Source organism: Idiotropiscis lumnitzeri, chromosome 2 (genome assembly GCF_059441095.1).
Source record: "Idiotropiscis lumnitzeri isolate Australia: NSW breed Sydney's pygmy pipehorse chromosome 2, RoL_Ilum_1.0, whole genome shotgun sequence".
Taxonomy (NCBI): Eukaryota; Metazoa; Chordata; class Actinopteri; order Syngnathiformes; family Syngnathidae; genus Idiotropiscis; species Idiotropiscis lumnitzeri.
This window is the reverse complement of record NC_142392.1, coordinates 5,609,205-5,630,486: the sequence shown is the minus strand read 5'-3', so window position 1 is coordinate 5,630,486 and position 21,282 is coordinate 5,609,205. Positions and strand designations below refer to the sequence as shown.

General features: G+C 42.3%; 1 protein-coding gene across 8 annotated transcripts; it reads left to right on the top strand.

The window, feature by feature from the left end:
* The first annotated feature begins 230 nt into the window (after window positions 1-230).
* Window positions 231-19,995, top strand: LOC148341437 (monocarboxylate transporter 2). 8 transcript variants are annotated; one of them, XM_088287839.1, is made up of 7 exons: window positions 231-273; window positions 3,039-3,106; window positions 6,693-6,921; window positions 9,167-9,310; window positions 10,009-10,800; window positions 11,481-11,751; window positions 17,211-17,344. In XM_088287839.1, exons 3-7 carry the CDS (start codon window positions 6,717-6,719, stop codon window positions 17,281-17,283), a joined length of 1,485 nt encoding a protein of 494 aa, XP_088143965.1. In that variant the 5' UTR covers window positions 231-273; window positions 3,039-3,106; window positions 6,693-6,716; the 3' UTR covers window positions 17,284-17,344. The 8 variants fall into 8 exon arrangements, with proteins under 8 accessions (XP_088143965.1, XP_088143967.1, XP_088143970.1 ...); XM_088287841.1 differs by lacking the exon at window positions 3,039-3,106 and having other exon boundaries at window positions 251-357; XM_088287844.1 differs by lacking the exons at window positions 231-273; window positions 17,211-17,344 and adding an exon at window positions 17,828-19,995 and having other exon boundaries at window positions 2,970-3,106.
* The last annotated feature ends 1,287 nt before the right edge of the window (window positions 19,996-21,282 follow it).

Below are 21,282 nucleotides of genomic sequence, written 5' to 3'. Positions count from 1 at the left end.
ACCCCTAGTAACTTAGTTTATTGCGTTATAACGCAATTAGTATTGCAATATAATGCAAAAGTATTGTTTTTTTGTGCATTAACTATTGTAATATATTGCAAAGTATTGCATTATAACACAATCTTAAATATTTTCCCAATGTCCCCTGGCGGGCTCCGTAGCATTTAAGTGGATTCAAACCCCGCCCCAAGCCTCTTTTTAGTTTCCATTGTCCGACCGCAAGCAGCTTGGCCTTTCCTTCGCCGGCCGTGTGGAAAGAAGCTGACAGCAGAGGTAAACATCAAGGTGTGGAAAGAGCTTCTTCCTTCGGTGGTCTCATCAGTCAGGCTGCCTCGCGCCATTTGGAAAATCACACAGGTGGTAAACGCACAGAGGGGAAAATATACATTTATATTCATGTATGTTTTCTTCTGTTCTTTCGCCGGGGCAGAGTAGACATCTTTATTGATGCTCGTTCTACTACAATAACCATATTCCTCGTCATTATTCAGAGCTGTTAAAGTTATACTGGCAAATTGCCTTCAACTACAAAGTACCCTCCCGCTGTCTTCTTTGGTCCCTAACACAAAAATTAAACATAAATTGGATTGTATGTTTTTATGGTCCATTTGGAAAAACTTTACCGCGCTCATAAAGACTGGGGGGAGCTTTCGTCTGTGGCTCCACTCAAGGACAACCGATTTGAGACAGTGGTGACCTTATAGCGACCCCTGCTGTCAGGATGTCAGCGGTCCCTATAAGGAAACGAAAAGTTGCACTTTGGACTATTTTAATGTACAATGATGGGTAGGTTTAATTAGCCATTACAAAAACATTTGGCCCTCCTCTTTTTTTACTTTTTAAAAAAATGTTATTCAATATACATATATATTTTTTAATGTTGTTTTTAAATCACACTAATGACTTAGTTGGTGAAATCAATTTAAAATATTAATATTAAAATGTCTGTTTATGTGAGTGTGATAAATACGCGACTGCTATTGTTTTAAAAAATAATATGGAGACATTCGATAGCGTTAATTGCACTTCACGATCATATCGATATCAAACATACGTTATATTACAAGATTTAAATGGAATGTCGAAGAGTGCACAATAAGGCTTGAGTCATGAGATGTGGCGTTCCGTTTGGCTGCTCTGAACTAAATTTGACGAGCGGCACATTACAGATTGTTGACCTAAAAGCTTGTTTTTGACTTCCTACGTTACATTAACGCTCTGCGAACTGTAAAGAAAACAACAATTACCGTATGTGATCCTCCAGCGCGCCCCAACTTGACCCCGACAGCGGGAGCCCGTCTTGCGTTTCTGATTGGGCTGTTTTGCAACAGCGGGGTTCCGACAACTCTCATGTTTATGTTTTTATTCGCCGCTTGAAAGCTATCATATTTGCACAACCAGAGAGCGAGAAGCATGGGAACGATCGCAGACGATATTGTAAGATTGTGGCACTGGATTGAAATGACCTTTTCTGAAAAAAAAAAAAAAATCTTTATCATGGATAAGTGTGTAAATACTTTGGCATTCGACGTGTTTTGTGAGGTCCCGTCGACCTTCAACTTTAAGCGTTGAACTTTTTATTGTAATGAACATCTCTCCGGGCATGCCCGAGAAATCCAATTTACGAGAACGGAACATATAGGCGTCTCGAGCAATATCTTTCACAGGCATAAAAACACTGCTGCCACTATTTAATGGCCACTTTTATTCTTGTATCCGCGGTGGTGTCATTTGAAAATGTAGTGCGATAATCAAAAGAATCTCTGTTAAAGGCGGCGGAACATGTTTAGGAATCATATGAAAGCAGAAAAATACTGTTTGATTGGAAGTACCCTGGCCACAAAATTCGACTTGTTTGTTTAAGACGGTTTCATATTAATATCCACCGGGGTTCATTGACTTATTGTTTTCTTAATTGCGTCACTCGCAGCTTTTGACCTTTAAGAAGGCCTTTGTGACATTGTCGCCTTCTCAGGCTGACGTTTGCTTTTGTGACATTTTCAAAGGCCTTTTGCACGATGGGAGCTTCACTTGATTGCGGACTTTGAAGTGCTCTGCTGGCATCGTTTGCTCACGGCGAATATAAGATGTAATACAAGTTGAACAAAGCAGTATTTTAGCCATTGTCCTTGTCTCTTCTGCCAGTTCGAGAATTCCGGCCGACGGCGACAATATGAATATGACGGCATTGTGTATAGAACACAATGGCCTCGACGTTTTGCACGGTACAGCACTGCATGTATGCTGCTCTAGGGATAAAAAGAACATTAAGAACACCTATTTGGGTATTTTGACCAGTCTTATTTTTATGCAAATAAATGCTTTGTGCTCATAATGTGAAAACGCACATTTATTTTACTAAAATGTATGCTGTCAATCGCAGAATTAGAGAAACTGACCCCCCCCATAGGTGTATGTGTTGAAAGAGGTTTATTTTCTTTTTCTTTATATCTACTTTTTTCTTTTATATTGTACATACAGCATTTTGTATTGCACGCGTCATGTATGTGCTTCTCACTACCACTAGAGGGCGCTTTTTCGCATCTCCCAGATGGCTATGATATGCTCCGATGTGTTAATTTCTCTTTTTTACTCTAATTTGTTTTACATTACATGCTCTCGGACACTCGTGAGCTTACCAATGTGTACTTAATGAAATTCCCTGTGCGTAACTGAACTGCTGAACATCCCCCCCCCTTTAAACTGACGTCATAGCGTCAAAGAAGTCATTTATTAGTTTATTAATTAATTATTATTTTTTTTTAAATGATGGGTTGGTTCAAACTTTCCAAAACAACATTAGCCTGGCTTGAATCGCGCTACTTCACACTAGAATGAGCTACTATCCGTACAGTTAATAGTACAGTAGAAGCACGCAAAGGTGGCAATCTGGCTCGCAAATAGCAATGTAGGCCGCAGCACCGCCCTCTCGCAGCGCCACTCGCCACGTCACGCAGTCTCAGGAAATTCAAACACACACACACACACACACACTACGTTTGTTGTGGCTCACAGCAGCGGCATCTTTCTCCTCCAAGGTCAGCGAGCCTGCAGCCCCGTCGTCCGCGGACACGCAACAGACGAGCCTTTATTCTCCTTTGTAAAGGTAAACGAACGTTTAACCCACGTGGAGTGAAGCATGATTTTTACGCGATTAAACGAGTTTTCGTGGGGTTTTTTTAGAGGTAGGTGGTGGGTTGGGGGGGGGCACCATGTGATGACACGATGAAAATTGTATCCAAAAGAAAGTGAAGATTAAGTCTTTTAAGTCTGTCCGTGTGTGATGGAAGACATTTTGTAGTGCGTTCACGTGTTGCCCGCGCCGGAAAATGCCAATAGTGCATCATTTAAGGCACGAGTTAATTAAGTGCTGCTATTTTTGGAGCTCTCGGCCACTCGGCCCCGAGCTGTGTCTCTCTCTCTCTCAATCTCCCTCTCTTACATCAGCAACATCACATGTTGTAGACTTGCATCACTTTTCTTCATTTTTTTTTTTTGCACGCCACGATTGTATAGCTCGAATTGAAAGTTGCTAGCAGTTGCTACTAGTAGCAGAAGCTATGTAACTGCGAATCATCTTTGATTAATCTTATGTGAAGTGCAAACGTTTTTATTGCAGCAGGGATGACAGTCACTTTGTTTTATTCCGCATTTTGAGTCTTTATCATTGTTATCTTTATGAGGAACTCAAGACAATTACTTGTATTTTATTTTTGCATTACTGTTGCGCATACTAGTAACAACTACCATGTGTTACTAGTGAGACAAAACTTGGCCAATCACTCTAAATGTTTACTAGTTTGAGTCATTTGATTTTGAGTGATATTTTCCCAATGGAAATTTATTTTTACAGTTATTAGTCATTATAACTTTAAAAATTGGGAAAATGTGATGTCTTTTATACAATACTGATCAAGGGAAATTATGTCATCAGATTGTGACTCTTAATTTGAAAGTTTCCATTGTACTAGTAGCACGCAATTGGAACTGTGAATTCTTTTTGTCATAAGCGTGTTCTTGTAAATTTTGGCCGGAATGTTCTTAAACTTGCCTCCAGGGTGATTGATGTCTTTCTTGGTCCTCATGACCTTTGGCTTTTATGCAAAGAAGCCATTTTCGTCAACTCTTGTGTCATCCCCATGATAGCCGTTAAATGTTGTAAAGCGTGTTTGTGCGTGGACGGCGAGTTCAGCCCGTCTACCTTAACCTGTAGAAGTTTTTTTTTTTTTTTTTTTGTTCCCTGGCAGTGGATCAGGTTTCAAGACATTTTTTGCTAGTATTCTGCAGAAGGTTTGTTGTGAACACAAATCAACGTTGTCTAAACACAACCATCACCTGATAGAGAACTCGTCAATACTGCCACTCCTCCTTCAAAAAAAAGTTTGGGCTTTGATCATTCTGATTGCAGTTGATTACATCTCAGCGCATGATCATAGTCACTATGTCCTTTTTATTACATGTCATCTCTTTATATAGAAGGAGGTGTGCCGCCTTTTTTTTTTTTTTTTGTGGTTCCGACCCCGGACGAGTGCAATTCCAGGATCAGCTGTTATGTTGACACCAGCCTCCGAGCGCGAGTTGCTAATAGGCTGAACGGTTCGCTATTTCTGCTCCCAGTCCAAGTCAACTTTTGAGATTACGTTTGAGCCGGCATGCCACAACTTTCATCGCCATGCGAGGTGTCCGGAGGGGGCCGAGGAGGGTAACGTCGCCGGGCGCTCACTTTTAGAGGCTGTGTTTCCTTTTGTAGAGTCGGTCGTCGTTTACAGCACCTGTCTGTTTGGATGACAGTTATGTTCCAATGGTCTTACCGTGTATGAAGCTATTTTAGGGCGTCTTTATTGTTAGGATTCAGTCATGTACCGACCCTGACACTGGTCAGTTATTAACCTTTATGATCATTCTGTTGCTGTTAGGCAAATTCAAACATTTCAAATGTTCCCTCAGGTGCGCCGCCACCGCCCGCATAAATAATTATCAAGTTACTGGGGGAAGTTGTATCGCGTCAGAAAAATGCCGCATGCCGCCTTAAGTAAAGTCGAGTCGGGGTGTCTCGAGCCAACCAATCCAATTTGAAGACTCTGCTAAGTCGCAAAACGACGCGGCAGCAGGCTTGAACGTTGGAGCACTTTGCGAAACGGTGCCCTTGCAGGCCAGACACACACCGGTGCACTTGGGTTTGGATCGCTGCCCTGGACAGTCACTGGCAGTTGCATAATTAGATTTCCCAGGCACTGTTTTGATTTTTGGGCTCCTGCCATCTTGTTTGCTTCCTTCGTTTCACTTTGTATCCGTAAAGATAATAGCGTGTCGGTTTTCACTGAATGGAGGTAGCGATCGCCAAGTTTGTCCCTCTGTTATCCAAATTCATCAGTTTCAGCTTCTTAAACATTTTGAGGTCTGTTGTTATTTAATGCTGCGCTCACACTTGTCATCTGAAGTCCAACAACATTCACGCAAGTCCATCTGTGTCTGTGCTAGAAAGTGAACAACAAACATGAATATTAATCGTCTTATTTGCCTGACGCAAATTGAGGTTTATGTATGAAAGTAAATGAGCATTTAATATCGTGTTCCTCGGGCGTCTGTCACAAACTCACTCGAGGCTTTGGCAAATATTTTCATCGACGCCACGCGCTTCGAGAAGGTGGAGCAGTAAACAGGCATGCAATTGCATTAAAAGTCTACACACCCCTTTTCCTGATCCCAGGTTTTTGTGGCATAGACCTAGACGTTTTGCACCTTTTAAATTATAACCTCGTAATTGGCTTTTGAAATGAGATGTGTTGTTAGGTCAACCGTAAATGTTGGCAGCTGATAGCGTTGATGTGGGTTTCCGTAGTCTCTCACATCCGCTCAGCCACTCATGCAACTTTTGACTGAGTGCACAGTTGTGAAATCTCAACTTCCCCTTGCCCCCATAACCCACTTCTTTACCGAATCCTCTTCAAGTGCTGATTTTTTATTTTTTTCGCTGTGCCCCCGCCCCCTGTTTTCCACTGCCGCCCCTGAGGGCTCGCGGAGCTCGGGGCGGGGCTCAAGGCGAATCGTGGGTTGGGCTCAACCTTGAGTCACAGGTAGGAGCGAGCACATGGCCCGAACAAGCGAGGTGTAATAACCCGAGTCAGTGTTTGCACATGCTCTGCAGCCGGATACAGCACTGCTGGTATGTCCTCCCCCCACACCCCAAAAATGGCAGTTTCGTGAAGGACATAGAAGTCTTTGTAACTCCCTGCCACGAGTGGCCTTCGAATGTTGCGATTGCAATTGAAAGCGGCACCTCACGTATGTCCGCTGTGGAAAAAAAATGAAAGGAGTCGATAGTTGCTTTTTGCGTTGCGTTCCTGATAATTAACCACGATGAAGAAAAATAAATGATGGAAGTTAGCGCCGCAAGTCTCAGGTGTTAAACTTCGCGCTTTCTGTTTGACCTCATAAAGTTGAAGTCAGAAGCTGGAAAATTCCTGTCGACTGGAGGCTATTTATAGCACCATGACAGACCATCTACTGTATGTCCTGGACCAAGCGAGAATGCAAACGTCTTATGTATTATGTATGCTTTCGCGATAATTAAAGGCTCTGATCACGACTTGGTTTCATCTATTGTCAATTCCACACCCATCCCAGAAACATCGGCAGACGTCCAAAGCACAAATAAATCTAAACGGTCTCTGTATTTCTTCTCGCTGCAGTGACGAGCCCGTGCCAGTCCGAAGATGCCGCCCCCAGTCACCGTGCCCCCGCCGGACGGCGGCTGGGGCTGGGCCGTGGTGTTCGCCGCGTTCATCTCCATCGGCTTCTCGTACGCCTTCCCCAAAGCCATCACCGTCTTCTTCAAGGACATCCAGATCATCTTCGGTGCCTCGTACAGTGAAATCGCGTGGATCTCCTCCATCATGCTCGCCGTCATGTACGCCGCAGGTCAGTCACGGCCTGTCTGGAACCATTTTGACTCAGTGACGCTTCGATACTTTTTTTTTATAATCCGTAGTTATTTGCAAGACGAGCTGCCAATATTTGTTGTTTGCTCATCCCACAAATCTATTGACAAGTCGTTTGCAGGATTTAATTGACACATTTGCACTGTGCCACTTCATCATCTGCTCACCTCAGAGGTCATTTGGGATCAGCCGGATTCATGTTGGCGGATGTCAAAACGCTGTCGCTCGTTATCACGTGGCCACGCTGTAATCGGAGCTGTTGTATAAACATACGCACGCGCAAACGCCCGGAACAAGGAACTGAACACGAGACGTGGGAATAAAGCCACTCACTTGATGACTGATAAAACACGCTGCTTCTGTTACAATACTGACAACCGTACGGCGCATTAGCGGCTCTCGTGCAGCTGATGCGAACGGTCCTTGCAGGCCTCCGCTGTTGATCGGTACAGATGGTGAGGACGCCGTTAGATAGAGTGACAGGCGGATTACAGTGCGGCCAGATGGCAGCTGCGGCGGCGCCTCGCACAAGGCTGCGGGCCTTAGGCCAAAGTGGGAAATAGAGCAGGTGAGCCGAGCGAGCGTATTTTGACCAAAATCGGATGAACAGAAGGGATTAGCGACCGTCTTACATCCGTGACGTGATTTCTAATTTATTGAGCGTTATGGTCGAGCTCAGTCCAAGCAACACTGTTTTAAAATTCAGGTCCTTGTCTTATCCCAGTGACGAGAGAGATGAGTCACAACGTCCTGCTGGAGCAACTGCGACTCGAGTGTTGCACTTGCATGGTATTCCCAGGAAACACTCGTTCGCAAAATGAAGTAGAGATGGCCATCAGTGGCCGCCGAGTGCCGCGTGCAATAAAATAGAAGCTGGCATAGACTCCCGCTCATCCGCCACCCAAATGAGTTCAAGCCGTATAGAAAAAGGAAGGCAAGATGCTAATCCCATGTTTAAAAAAAAAAAAAATCCTGTAAGGGATTTAGCATTCTGAAGTCACAGTGATTGGAGCGTTTTGGCCTGCACGAAATGCAGCGACAAAGATGAGCACTTGAGGGCCAACAATGAGCTCAAAGATGTGATTAGACACACTTATTATACATTATTACAGTATAACGACACAATTTAATCCAAGTCTGGAAAAAAAAAATCATGTATTAAATAAGATAATAAACATTAGTGTGATATGAAAATAAAAAAAGTTCAAACAAATCTGGGTTGGCCACTTTTGAGGATGCGTTACATCAGGCAGCTGTATGAAAAAAAACCCCAAAAACATTGCTCACTAGTGCCGTGTTCAATGTGCAGACTGTGCGCCGGCGTGGGATCAGTGCACTTAATCCAAAGAGAGAGAGAGAGTGTGACAGAGATAGCTAGAGTTGCCCTTGGGTGACGCAGCATTCAAGTGAAGACAGGTTATTGACTTGCATGTATTGCGGAAACAATAGCTCTTATCTCTGAAATCTGATGTCTGACGACAGTTGGCTCGCACGTTTCAATGTCTTTTACTTTTGTTATGTTGACACGAAACATGTCATCCCCACGTCGACGGAATATGCAAGGCGAAACATTTATTTGCACCGCAGTCGTTTAAAAGTGAAGCGCTCCTTTTCGACTCCGTTGACAATTTGCAGCCAACTTTACTTCCACGCAACCACCACTAGATGGCGGCGATGTTTTGAGTTGTGAACTCAGTGCCGTTTAAATCGACTGGAATTTTAAAGCAGATTATTAAAGGACGGAAAAAGGCAGACTATCACTTTTTTTTTTTTCCATGTCAAAGGAGCGTGTCTGTAGTCATTTTGTCTTGGATACACTTTTTTTTGCATCAGAGCAGCTTTGAAAGTTTCTTGGCTGCATTTTTATCGTCCATACCTCCCATTAAAACTGTTGTGCAAATAAATCATTACAGGTAGGTCACCCTCTTTTTGGGGAGCCAGGTGAGTAAATGACGTTTTGGGCCACTGCGTGTCTGGCCAGCAGATGATAAGCTTTTTTTTTTTTTCCCACTCCAAGGGAGTTAATGCCGTGCAGTTTCAGTCACCCTCAGAGCCCCGCCCCCCTCAAACAGAATAAATCTGAACACGAATGCAAATGAGAGCAACTTTTTTTCCCTCAAGCTTGGGAAGTGATTCACGCCGAGCAAATGAAGATCCTCGCCCGTCGTGATACACATTGCTTCCCGCTCCAGCTCGCTTTTAATCATCACGCGTCTTTTTCCCAGGTCCGGTCAGCAGCGTGCTGGTCAACGCGTACGGCTGCAGACCCATCGTCATCATGGGGGGCTTCCTGTGCGCCGTGGGCATGACCCTGGCTTCGTTGTGCACCAGCGTGATGCAGCTTTACGTCTGCATCGGCGTTATCGGCGGTAAGTCCCTCGCAATCCACTTAACCGAGTTCCCTTGATTAGCCACTGCCTCTAAATAAGAAGCCGCGAATGAACCAGGAGGAGGAGAACTGATGAGGGTAATGTGATCAAGTTGTATTTTTAGTTTTGAGAAGACCAAGACTCAATCTGATGTTGTCTTACTCGCATTTGGACAAATCCAAACTTCATACATTCTATTACGACTTCTATATGTGCATTTAAATCCGATTTTCCTGAACTTTATGTGTGATTTATTTTCTGTTCTGCCCAAACATCACACTTGTTTGTATTTGAATTATAAAAAAAAAAAAAAAAGTCAAAATTCATAAACAAAAGAATAAATGACTTCATTAATTAATTAAGTAATTAAATAAATTAATCAAGACTGAATATTTACACTATTCATGCATTTGCAAATATGTTATTTATTTAAAATTTTATTACATTTCAAAATATTACAATATTTCTTTTTACAATGATGTGAATATTTCATTAGATTGAATTAAACAGTTAATGGGATATAAAAATGCATTACAGATAGAAATATTAAATGTCACATCAAGTTCAATTCAAGAGAAACTCTTTTCATTATCGACTTATTCTTTGCCACCGGAAGCTGTATTAGTCCAAAATAGATTTGAACTGGGCTGGCAGTGAATGAGGAAATATAAGAAATCTTCTATCCTTTTTCCACATAGGGCTTGGATTGGCATTTAACCTGCAGCCGGCTCTAACCATGGTTGGCAAATATTTCGATACGAAGCGTCCGATTGCCAACGGGCTGGCCATGGCCGGGAGCCCCGTGTTCCTGAGCTTGTTTGCCCCTCTCAACCAGTACCTCTTCAACCGTTTTGGCTGGAGGGGGAGCTTCCTCATCCTGGGCAGCCTGCTGCTCAACTGCTGCGTGGCCGGTGCGCTCATGAGGCCTCTCCAACCGCCGCGCTCCAATCCGAAAAGGAAGGACCAAGTGCAGAGCGCCAAGGAAAAGCGCACGGTGTGGGAGACGGTCAACAAGTACCTGGACCTGTCGCTTTTCAAACACCGCGGCTTTCTCATCTACTTGTCAGGGAACGTCATCATGTTCCTCGGCTTCTTCGCGCCCATCGTGTTCCTCGCCGCTTACGCCAAAGACATGGGCATGGACGAGTACTCGGCCGCCTTCCTCCTCTCCATCCTGGCTTTCGTGGACATGTTCGCCAGACCCAGCATGGGCGTACTTGCCAATTCGCGCTGGATCAGGCCCAAGATTCAGTATTTCTTCAGCTGTGCCGTGCTTTTCAACGGCGTGTGCCACGTCCTCTGCCCGCTGGCCAACTCGTACGGCGACCTCGTGGTGTACGCCATGTTCTTCGGTTTTACGTTCGGCATGGTCAGCGCGGTGCTCTTCGAGAGTCTCATGGACCTGGTCGGGGCGCAGAGGTTCTCCAGCGCGGTCGGACTCACCACCATTGTGGAATGCTGCCCGGTTCTCCTCGGGCCACCAATAGCAGGTATGACCGCCCAAGTTTAATACGTCCAGAGAAAACTAAAAAACTTGCACACGGCCAATTTAGACAGAATTAACACGCGTGGCATCAAATCTGTATTTTTGTCTTTTTTTTTTTTTTTTTTTTTAAACTGAAGGTGATGAGCTTAATCAAAACCTAACACTGAACAATAAGACCTGTACATCGCGAGAGGTTATTGTGGCATTTTTTTGGGAGACAATATTAGGCACAGCTGCTTTAAATAACGACTTAATATTAATCGCCACTTTTTCTAGCATTACTCGGTTCTCATGGGATACATCATGATTATGATTTGGCTTGTGAGGGTTTTGTAAATGCCAACTTGGGAGCGGCATGACAATCAATTTTTGGCAACATGACAAGCTATGCAAATCTACATCCTTTACCCTATGGCAAGTTGTCTGAGCAGCAGTTTTCTGATTTTATGACGCTGGCGTAGAGCCAAGAGGTCAAAGCAATCGCTGAGACTTTAAAGCAACAATTCAGCCCATCCCTAATTCCGCAACGATGCATGTAGCATGTGCATATTTTCTGATGTTCTCAAAGCTCACAATAGACTTTAGTGAGTCCTCTCTTTTTTCGGTTTTACTTAGATTCTTCAAATTGCATTTTTTAATTTATTTATTCACATTTTTAATTCAAATGTTTTTTAATTGTCACAGGGAAACTGGTAGACGTCACCAATAATTACAAGATCATGTATGCCTGCTGCGGCGCTGTCGTGATCGTGGCGAGCATTTGGCTCTTCATCGGCAACTTCATCAACTACAGACTCCTGGAGCGCGAGCGCAAACTTGGGCAGTACAACCCCGCCGGGTCGGAGGATCCCGACGCCATCCGGACGGAGCCAGAAGGCCAGAACCTGGCCTCGGAGGCGGCCAATCAGCCCGATGGGGAGAAAGGAAGGGCGCCTATGCAGCGGGAAACCAACATGTAAGACCCTTTTATTTTTTTTAAGCTTTCTAACGTCTGCAACAATCAAACCAAGCTTCAAGCCGACAGAGTGCCTCGCGGTGTTCCACCTGGTTCTATTCAGGGTCCTCTGCAATTCCTCACAACTGCCAAAGGAACAAGATTCACTGCTGACTACAAATGTCACAAATCAATCACAAAAAAGCCAAGTTGTAACTATTACTGTCTTCCAATGTAATCCAAATGCGGCATAAGTGCGTTGCCACTTTTTCTTTCCGAAACCAGCTTCTCAAAGAGCCAGCGTTTTAAGGCATTTAAAAAAAAAAAAAAAGCGTCTGTCGTCTATCCCTAACTGTCTTGAAGTCGCTCGCGTCTGAAGGCGCGGGCGACCGTTAAAGCTATAAAACGGCTCCGACCTGCAGCTCGTGATGACGATGTCATTTGTGCGTGCGGTCGGCGAGCCTTAATATGTCGCCGGGCAGGAAATGCAATGCAAGCTCCTCATTGTTCAATATGACTGGCAACATCAACCTCCCCCCTCTAAGCGCCCTCGGGCGAATCCCGGGGCGTAACAAACTCCTCCGGGAGGCTGATGTTACTGTATGAGCTGCACTTATTCCCCCAAAAAAAAGAAAAAATTAAGATTGAATGTAATCTCATTCGTGGGCTTTATTAATAAGGTAATGACGACCAAAACAATCTGCGTAACACTGAATTCCATACACTGAATGGACACTTCATTAGGCACACCCAAGAGATCTGATTATTTTGCGACAGCATGTTTATTTTGTCCTATTTGCCTGATGAAGTGTACAATAAAACAGGTTATTCGGGGTAGCCGTGAGGGCTGAACGATTTAGATAATCTAATTTGGAGGGTTTTTTTTCCCCCTCAGTATTGCGATTACAATTTTTTTTCTTAAAAATGAGGAGCGTCATTTCATCTGCCTCGTCTGTTGTTCTCCAACTCGGACGATTTATCCTCCGTATATGTGACGGTTCAAATTGCAGCTTTTGCAATTAGAGAATTGTAACGGAAGGCATTAGCGTGGAAGTACTGAAAGGTTATCGTTACTGAAGTCTTCAACACTACCTGAATTTTAGTTTCCTTTTTCTTTGGTCTGCGTATTAATGTCATTTACCAAAGCAATTTACGTTCCAAAAAATAAAACATTACAGAAGAAAGTTGGCCAGTGTGTCGACTGAAAACAGCTGCTACACTTTTATTGAAACAACATTGTAAGTTTTTAGTTCAATGCAGCACTTTATTTCAATTTATTTCAATTCCAAATGAGATTGACCCCGAAACAGCGCCAGTTGAAATATGATTCTATACTTGACAGCTTTTCAGTGTTACAAAGTATTTTTATACGTTCGCAGAGTCCACCTTCACTGTGCTTAGTATGACTCGTTGAATCTACATGCTGATTTTTCGAGGGGGGGAATAAGCCCTGCAATCTCATTTTCACTTTGTAACACTGCCCCCTGCTGGTGCGTCAGGTTATTACGTTTCGTGCTCTCTAGTTTGAGAATTGTTGATGCTGTGATGGGTTTGACAAAGAAGTTGCTGCTGGAGCAGCGACATTCTCCTCGTATTCCATGTTGGACAGAGAACTAAGTCAAATATTTCTTTGTATATGAGCTTGTGTATTTATTTTCTGAATAAAACAGATGTTCGAATGTTAACTAAGATTTAGAATATATCTACTGTGTATTTTTGATTTTTTTTTTTTTTGCGTTGAATTTGCAGGATCAAAAAAAAAAAAAACTTGGAGGATGATTGTGGAGAAACTAGTTTGCTACTGGGAGGTTCTCACTTGACTCTTTGGTGCCTTATATTATATTAAATCATCATCATTAACATCCACTTGCGTTGTTCAATTTGGGTCTTCAGAATGCATTTCAGATTCGGCTTCTTTTAGTTTCTCAAAGTCTAAAAAGCCACCACCAAAACTTTGCAAATTGTCCTCATAATGTCCGACCAGTAGCAGACAAATTGTGTTAAACACGTCTTGTCTCATTTTCTGTATGGCATCCTAATACTTTATTCAGATTGTATTGCTCCACTACCTCTACTTGCGTCCTTTCACGCTGAGGACAAATATGCTGCACGGGTGTAGATACTAATATATATTTTTTGGCTTCATATAAACAGTTCAATAAAGTATATATCAAGCTCAAAAGTTGAACGTCTGTTTATCTGTTGTATCACAATTAAATTGAAGGCACTGGAAAAAGAACCTGGTTAAAAAAAAATCGGCTGAAGTTATTGTTAAAAGTTGCGATGTTTCAAATTAATTTCCTTGGCAAAAAAAAAAATCTACCAAAAAAAAAAGAATAATATTGCAGCCAGAATGAAGTGTCAAAATAATTTATTTAAATTTTAATTGAGTATTTTAATTAAAAATAGTTCTTTTAGTTGGATTTAATTTTTTTTACATAATTTAATATAAAGCTTTTATTGCAATAATTTGAACTATTTTTATGCATTTCAACATACATTTAAAATGTACTTTATTTACCCTTTCTTAATTGATAGTTTTCTAATTAAGTTGACTAAATGTAGTTTTTTTCTTCTATGGAAATGGTAAAAGAAAATAAAAAATAGTGCCAGCTCCTCCTAAATATTTAATCATTTATTACGATATCCTACAAAAGTGTTTAAATCTCCCACAGCACAAACACATTTTTTTTTTTTTGCACAATACTAACCAAATCAAAGTCCTCCTTGCGATTATAATATCGCAGCCTGGGGTGAGAAAGAGCAAGTCAGCACCATGAGTCAGAACATGCGAACCTGGGCCCATCCTCATTGGGATGGGACGCGCGTCTCTCATTAGACTCGACGTGTGACTCCGCTTGCTCTTTGGCTGCATTAAACTGGCTAATAATCAAGCGCCGGGCCGTCAGTAATTCTGCCCGGTGACCACCCCTCACCTCCGTGAGCCACAGTTAACATTTTAAAAGATGCAAGGAGGCGAGGTGGGGGTCGGAGGGGGAGGAGCCCCGCCTCTTTTCTTCCCTCATCTGTATGCGCTGCCTCGGCGAGCCGGTACACGCCGATGATGGCTGGAGACCCTCAGGCGGAGTTTGAGGCTAGATTTTAATGGGACAGTAAGGGTCAACCGGGGAGGAGAGAACAATAAGCTTCTGCAGGTCTATGTGATCAGCCGGACCACGGACCCCTCCAGGGGGAAGGGGCTACCTGCTGGGGGCTCGAAGTGCATGAATATGACCTTCAAAACGGCTTCTGTGTTGCCTGCATGGCTCTGCTGGCCGGCGATTACAATAACAGCACAAATGAACTTACAACAGAGCACAAGAGAATTTAGTAGGAGTTGCTAAAAAAAAAAAAATGGTTCCAGTCAGTGTAGTTGCTCTACTATAAGGTGACGTTAAAACACGCACAACAAAAATACAAAATGAAATAAATACGCAATTGACTTTTAAAATCTTGTAGCTACAAAAAAAGCATTTTTTTATACCTAGGGGTGGGCAAACTTTTTGGTGGGCCACAATGGGTTCTAAATTTTGACAGAAGGGGCCGGACCAGGAGCAGATGGATGGAGTATTTTAGTAACCTCACCTCATCAGAGAAAAAAAAAATACAATAATAATTTTAAATGAAAATGAACAAAAGCATTACAACAAAATATATATCTTTGAAAAAAAACCACAGCATTAAGAAAATAAAACATTAACAAGGTTTATTCATTAATTTTTTTTTTCAAGATCAGCGGGCCGGATTAACACGCTTGATGGGCCGCATGTGGCCCCCGGGCCATAGTTTTCCCACCCTTGTACTAAAGTGTTATGGTGCCCAAAAGCCTACTAGAACATCAGAACTTCACCAGAAGCACTTTAAATGGCAACAATCGTGAGTTTGAACGTGATTGGAGAGGGTGTGCACACTTATGCAACCACATCTCAGTTTATTGAATTATTTTTTACTTTTTTTTTTTTTATATGTAAAAAAAAAACCTATGTGAACAGGGGTGTGTAGAATTTTTTTTTTTTAATATCCACCGTATATTTTATTCATGCTCTACCTTTCAGTGACTCTCAAAATGTGTCTTTGTAGGCCCATCAATGCAAAGCAGCTCATTCCTTTCTACTCGAGTGGCAAATCCAATTAAGACGAAGATGAAATGAATCTTTGCAAGTGAGCGAAAACTGACACGCACACCGTGGCCGGCCAACGTAATCAAGAGACGAAAACGGCCCACTCAGCACATCCCCTCACGTCGCCGTTATCGTCCCACACGCGCAAAAGTGCTCCAATAAACGAGCAGCCCCCGAGGTGTTCTGACCCAAAGCGGACCTTTAGATTGTTATGCCCAAAAGCTACAAGCTGCTCCGGTGTCTCAACAAGACTCGCATTAACCTTTCCGCCGTTATTTTTTTTCTCTTCTTCTCCCCGCGAAGATGGTCCACTTTGAAGTGCCTCCATTTAACCTTCATTTAACTTTTTGTGTCATGCGCTCCCAAGCGAGACGTTCTGACAGCGGAAGCCTTTAGAAGTCGGCAAAAAAGCCCCGCGGCTCTAGATGGCGTATCAGCACATCTGTCTGCTGAGCTCCACGGCCAGGTTGGAGACGGCTTTGTTCTTCCGTGGCCGCTCTGCTGACGATTGTCAGCAAGGCGCAACAAGTCAAATGATTCCACAAAGCTTAAAAGTGCGACACATTTGGAAAACATCAAATTGACGTGTGGTTCGAATGTTTTAGCCTTCTCATGGAGCGAACGCAAATAGAGCTTCATCACTTTCATTAAAACTCAGCCTCTCTTTTAATAGTTTTTTTTTGCATAGGTGTTTGGTGTACCTAATGAAGTGTCCGGGGTGTGTAGACTTTTTTTATTTTTTATTTTATTTTTTTTCTTGAAATCACAGAATTTCTTTTTTTTTTGTTATTGATCTGCCTGCCACCCATCCATACGGTAACATCACTAACCTGATGAGCTTGTTTAATCTGATTTTCAACCGATGTTATTACAAGCGCGGCTGTCCACAGCGCACATGCAAATCAGTCGTGTACGCAGCATCATTTCAATTCATTTCATTTACTTGAGCGCAGGTGTTCGACTAACGGTGAAACAACCTTCAGGGATTTGCTTTTTTTTTTTTCTTCTTTTTTTTTTTTCTTCTTTTTTTTTTTTTTTGGACGATGGGCTGGGATTCTCATAACTGCCGATTTTCCATCTAATTGCGCTTTTTATGCTCTGTAATGGACTTATTAACCGAACAGGACTTCAAACGGAGCGCTTCTCAGTTGCGAGCGTGACTGCCGTCATCCGGAATTGGAGGGGAATTATTAGCAAAGGGAGAAAAGAAAAAAAAAAAAAGTCTTGTCAAGCATCTGAGCGACGACGAGGATCGTCTTTCGCGTCTTTGATCTGGAGACTTTTACCACAAAGCCGTTGCAACTTTGAAAGCCGCTGACCTCAGCATGTTCATAGGAGGTGCGTTTGTTTGTTTTACAGGACATTTCCCAGCTCAGGGCTTGACGCTGCACATAGAGGGCACTCTTACCTCGGTTTTTTTACCCTGCACTAGCACCACTGGGATGCTATTTATAGGAACCGACAAGCTCCATAAGCAAAGAAGTTCCATCGAGGTAATTAGAAGGGGGGGAAAAAATGTAGAAGTTTAACTTTTACACACGGCTGATAATTTATAATATAATTGTTGGCCTCTAAAAAAGGAGGCAGACTTTAAATTGTGAGTGGGAGGCTCAATTTGCTCACATTTATTTTGGCTCTCTATGTGGACTGACTGGAGCATCTTCCAAATAAGTTATTTTCAGCACATCGTGACATGACTAATAATATAAAGTTTCTGCGGGTTATTCCGACGTTTTATTTGTTTCTATAAATTATTCGAGCTCCTAATTGAGCAACCCGAAAACCTGTCGTGTCCATCTGAAACGGCGTCCAAAGTTCACTTGAGGCTCAGCTGCCTGCGTGTTTCCCGCCGCTTCTTCCCACCTTCAAACCTCCGGCTTTTCACTTAACGTCACCTCGCATCAGCGTACGCCGACTCCTGACCGTGCGCTCGCAATGAATTCAGCATGACTTTTTTTTTTTTTTTTTTTCTCAAGAAAGGCAAAAGAAGCGGCAGCGGCTCGGATCAGGAGCCTCTTCTGACCTCTCCCGCTGCGGGCGGCCGCGCTGCCAGACGTGTCCTGTCTGCGAGCGGAGGTTATGCGGGATTCATCCAGCAGCAGGCTGCGTCTTTCATGTTGTGACGTGGGGTCAAAAGGTCACCGGGTTGGCCACTCACTCCGACTGCGCGTGCGCTCTCTGTATCGTGAACTGCACGTGTGTATATACGTACTGGAATTGAGTCTCAATTGATCTAGCTGCGATTCCCCAAATCTCCCTCTAGTGGTAGAATCGTTGCAACTGCAGTTCAGTTGTATTTAACTTGCGGTTATGACATTTCCATTGAATCTTTTTGTGAGTATTTGTCCTATATTTTATTTATTTATTTTTTAATTTTCAGGGTTAAAGTAGCTCACAAGACAGTTTTGCTTGAGTAACTGTTCCATTTTTATCATGAACAGATTTTTAACATGAACCTCAAAGTACATTATGTAGATTGTGAATTTCAGATGCACTGATTAGGGGGCTAATTTATGTTAATGTAATTGAATTGGATTCATCGCAACTTTGAAGGGGGGTCTTTGTGGGAGAAGTGGGGAATGCGAGGTCTTTCACATTGCTTTAAATACAAATAAAATGACATTGCGCACCTTGTTGTTTACAAACAATAACAGCTGATTGAGGCCAGTTCATGTAATTGCATTTTTTTTTTTATTAGAGCTGTAAATTACAACGCATGGTGAAAATCTGTATTGCACAATCTTTTATAGGTCATAACTTAAAATAAAAAAAAAAAATCTCAACAACCTCATGTGCTCGGAAAAAAATAAAAAAAATGCATTAACAAAGCACTTAATGAACGTTTCAAATGGACAATAAAAGCCTATTGAGACTTATTTATTTATGTTTTAACTTTGTGGGGCCGGCGCGGTGGTCTGTCTGAGTTTTCGATTGTCAAATACCCACAAGCCGCCAACTGAGGCTGATTTAATTGCATTTATTTATTTATTGTGTTTCTTCGGGGCCAGTTTGGTGGAAGTGGTCTATAAAATGCGCGTTTCAAGCCAACAACCTTATTATACTTTTTTGTTCCCTTGATGCACATATTAAAAATTCAAATGAACAACAACAGCCTACTGAGGCTAATCGATTTAAATTTCTTTACTTTATTCCAACTTTGTATTTTTAGGTGAGTGAGGGTGGATTTTTGCAAACTGCGGAGCTCATAACTAAACATGTAGAAAGTCTTCCCAGAAGAGTGGAAGCTGGAGTGACTGCAAGAGAGGAAATCAACCACATTTCCACTAGTTCCATCGATATTGAGTATCAGGATGTCACTGAGGAAAAGCCGCCCCTCGGCAGCATTGCGGGAGGTTTTCGAGGGTGTGCGTGGGCGTTCCGTGGCAGCCCATTCATCGGCGCGGTTGTCTCTATGAAGTATGATTCGCTTTAAACTGACTGTGTTGCAGTTGATCAAGGACGCTCAACAAGTGTAATCAATCCACTTCCTGCCTCCCCGAGAGGAGAGGAGGCCCTTCGGCAGCAGATCTCCATATTCATCATCGACAGGAAAAACGAGACGCCGTTCAGGGATCATAACATTTGGTAGCCAGCACGGTGGCATTTTTTATTTTTTTATTTTTTTTTTTTACAATACAAAGATTTTTGTGATTCATAGTATTATGTCGTCCAATCTTAATAGGTGTTGAACCTCCAAATATTGTAGTCTAGTTAACGTCGCCACCCTGTCGACACCGTGCAAACTCAAGAAAGGAGCAATGCAAAAAAAAAAAAAAAAGGTGCAGGCGGACGGAGGAAACATTGGGATGTGCTTTTTGAAGGCCTTCTCAACCCCTCCCACTGCCCACACATTTTTTTTATTTGTTGTTGCTATGGCGGAATGAGCCATATCCAGCAGCTAGGAAAACATTGCACTACAAACAGGATCCCTGAAGCGAGCCAAGGCAAAGGACTCAGTTGTCCACAAAATAATTCAAGGTGGAATTCTACTTTCCGTATGCTTTAACTGACATTTTCCATGCGGCTGAAAAATTCCCTTTGAACAATGGATTCCTCTCATCTGCACCTCTACCTCTGTTATTATAGCTCGTGAATAATTGAAGTGTAACTCTTTTGTTTCTTGGTAAAAACCTGCCAAATGTGCAACGGTGCAATAAATCACGTCTGAGCTTTATTCGCGCTTACGCCAATGTTGTTGCTGTTTACTCGCAGCGTTTCTGCCTTGCTCAGATTGTTTTACCCTTCATCAGATTACATCTAATGTTCCAAGTGAATAAAGTTTGTTTTCCTTGCATACTGTTTGTGTGAACGATTTTATTTATTTTTTAAATACTGTGAATCAGAGCAATGTGGGGTGAGGGTGAGGGTGAGGGTGGGGGGGTTGATGGCGCTGCAGTAAATGCCATCTTCCAGAGGTGTGGAACTAAAATAGATATAGATGATATATAAAAGATTATAATTAGGTACCTCATCGTTTTGCTAATGAATTCATAATTCAATTTATTGAAGTACATGATTGGGTGAGACATGAAAGGTGTGGCAAGCCACATCAAGCAAGCTCTTCAAACTACAGTATTTTATTTAGTATGTATATATTTTCAATCCGGATATGGTTGAAAAAGTTAACGTTTCAAATTCATTGAACAATAAAAAAAAAAGTTTGGGGACTTTATTGGCTCAAAAACAAGACATTCGGAACAAACGAAAGATGGCGAAAGCTGATTGGTCAAAAAAATTTAGAAGTGATTTTAAAATTACATACAAAGCGAAAATATGTTTGTTTCTTATGTGATTTTATTTTTGTTATAGCTGTATATTGAATGTTATATCTGTATATTGAATCTTTTAGAACGAGACAAAGTGCCCTATTTTTCGAAATAACTTTATTGAACAAAGGTCGCCGGACAAAGAGCTCATTGGCTGACACGCTGATGACGGCAGCTGATTGGCCCCAAAAACAGGGTGTAAACAGGTGCCTTGCTACCGTACGAAATTAGCATCCTCCGCTGTTTTCGTTTGGCCAGCGTCGTCTCTTTTCACTCTGTTTACACATAAAACGAAATACACGAAGCACAATGGCAGCAGACTAAAGTAAATTAACAAACCCGACACAAAATGAGAAGTCAAAATAGGAATATGATAACAAATGACCATTTTGAAGCAACTGTACCCCGCAAGATTGTCGAGTCCGACGCCAGGTTCGTTGAGAAGACACGTCAAGATCCGACATGAGTTATTTATTCTTATTTTTTCTTTTTTATTAATGTCTGTATTTTCCAAGTTTTTTTAAATTTTTCTCCCCCACCTTTTGTGGCTTCACTTTGGAAAAGAAATGGCAAGAATAACCTTCACTGGACGCTGTCGTCAAATGTAAGACGTACCCACAAATGTTTGTTAATGGCTGCTGTTATTGAGGATTGAATATTAGTTA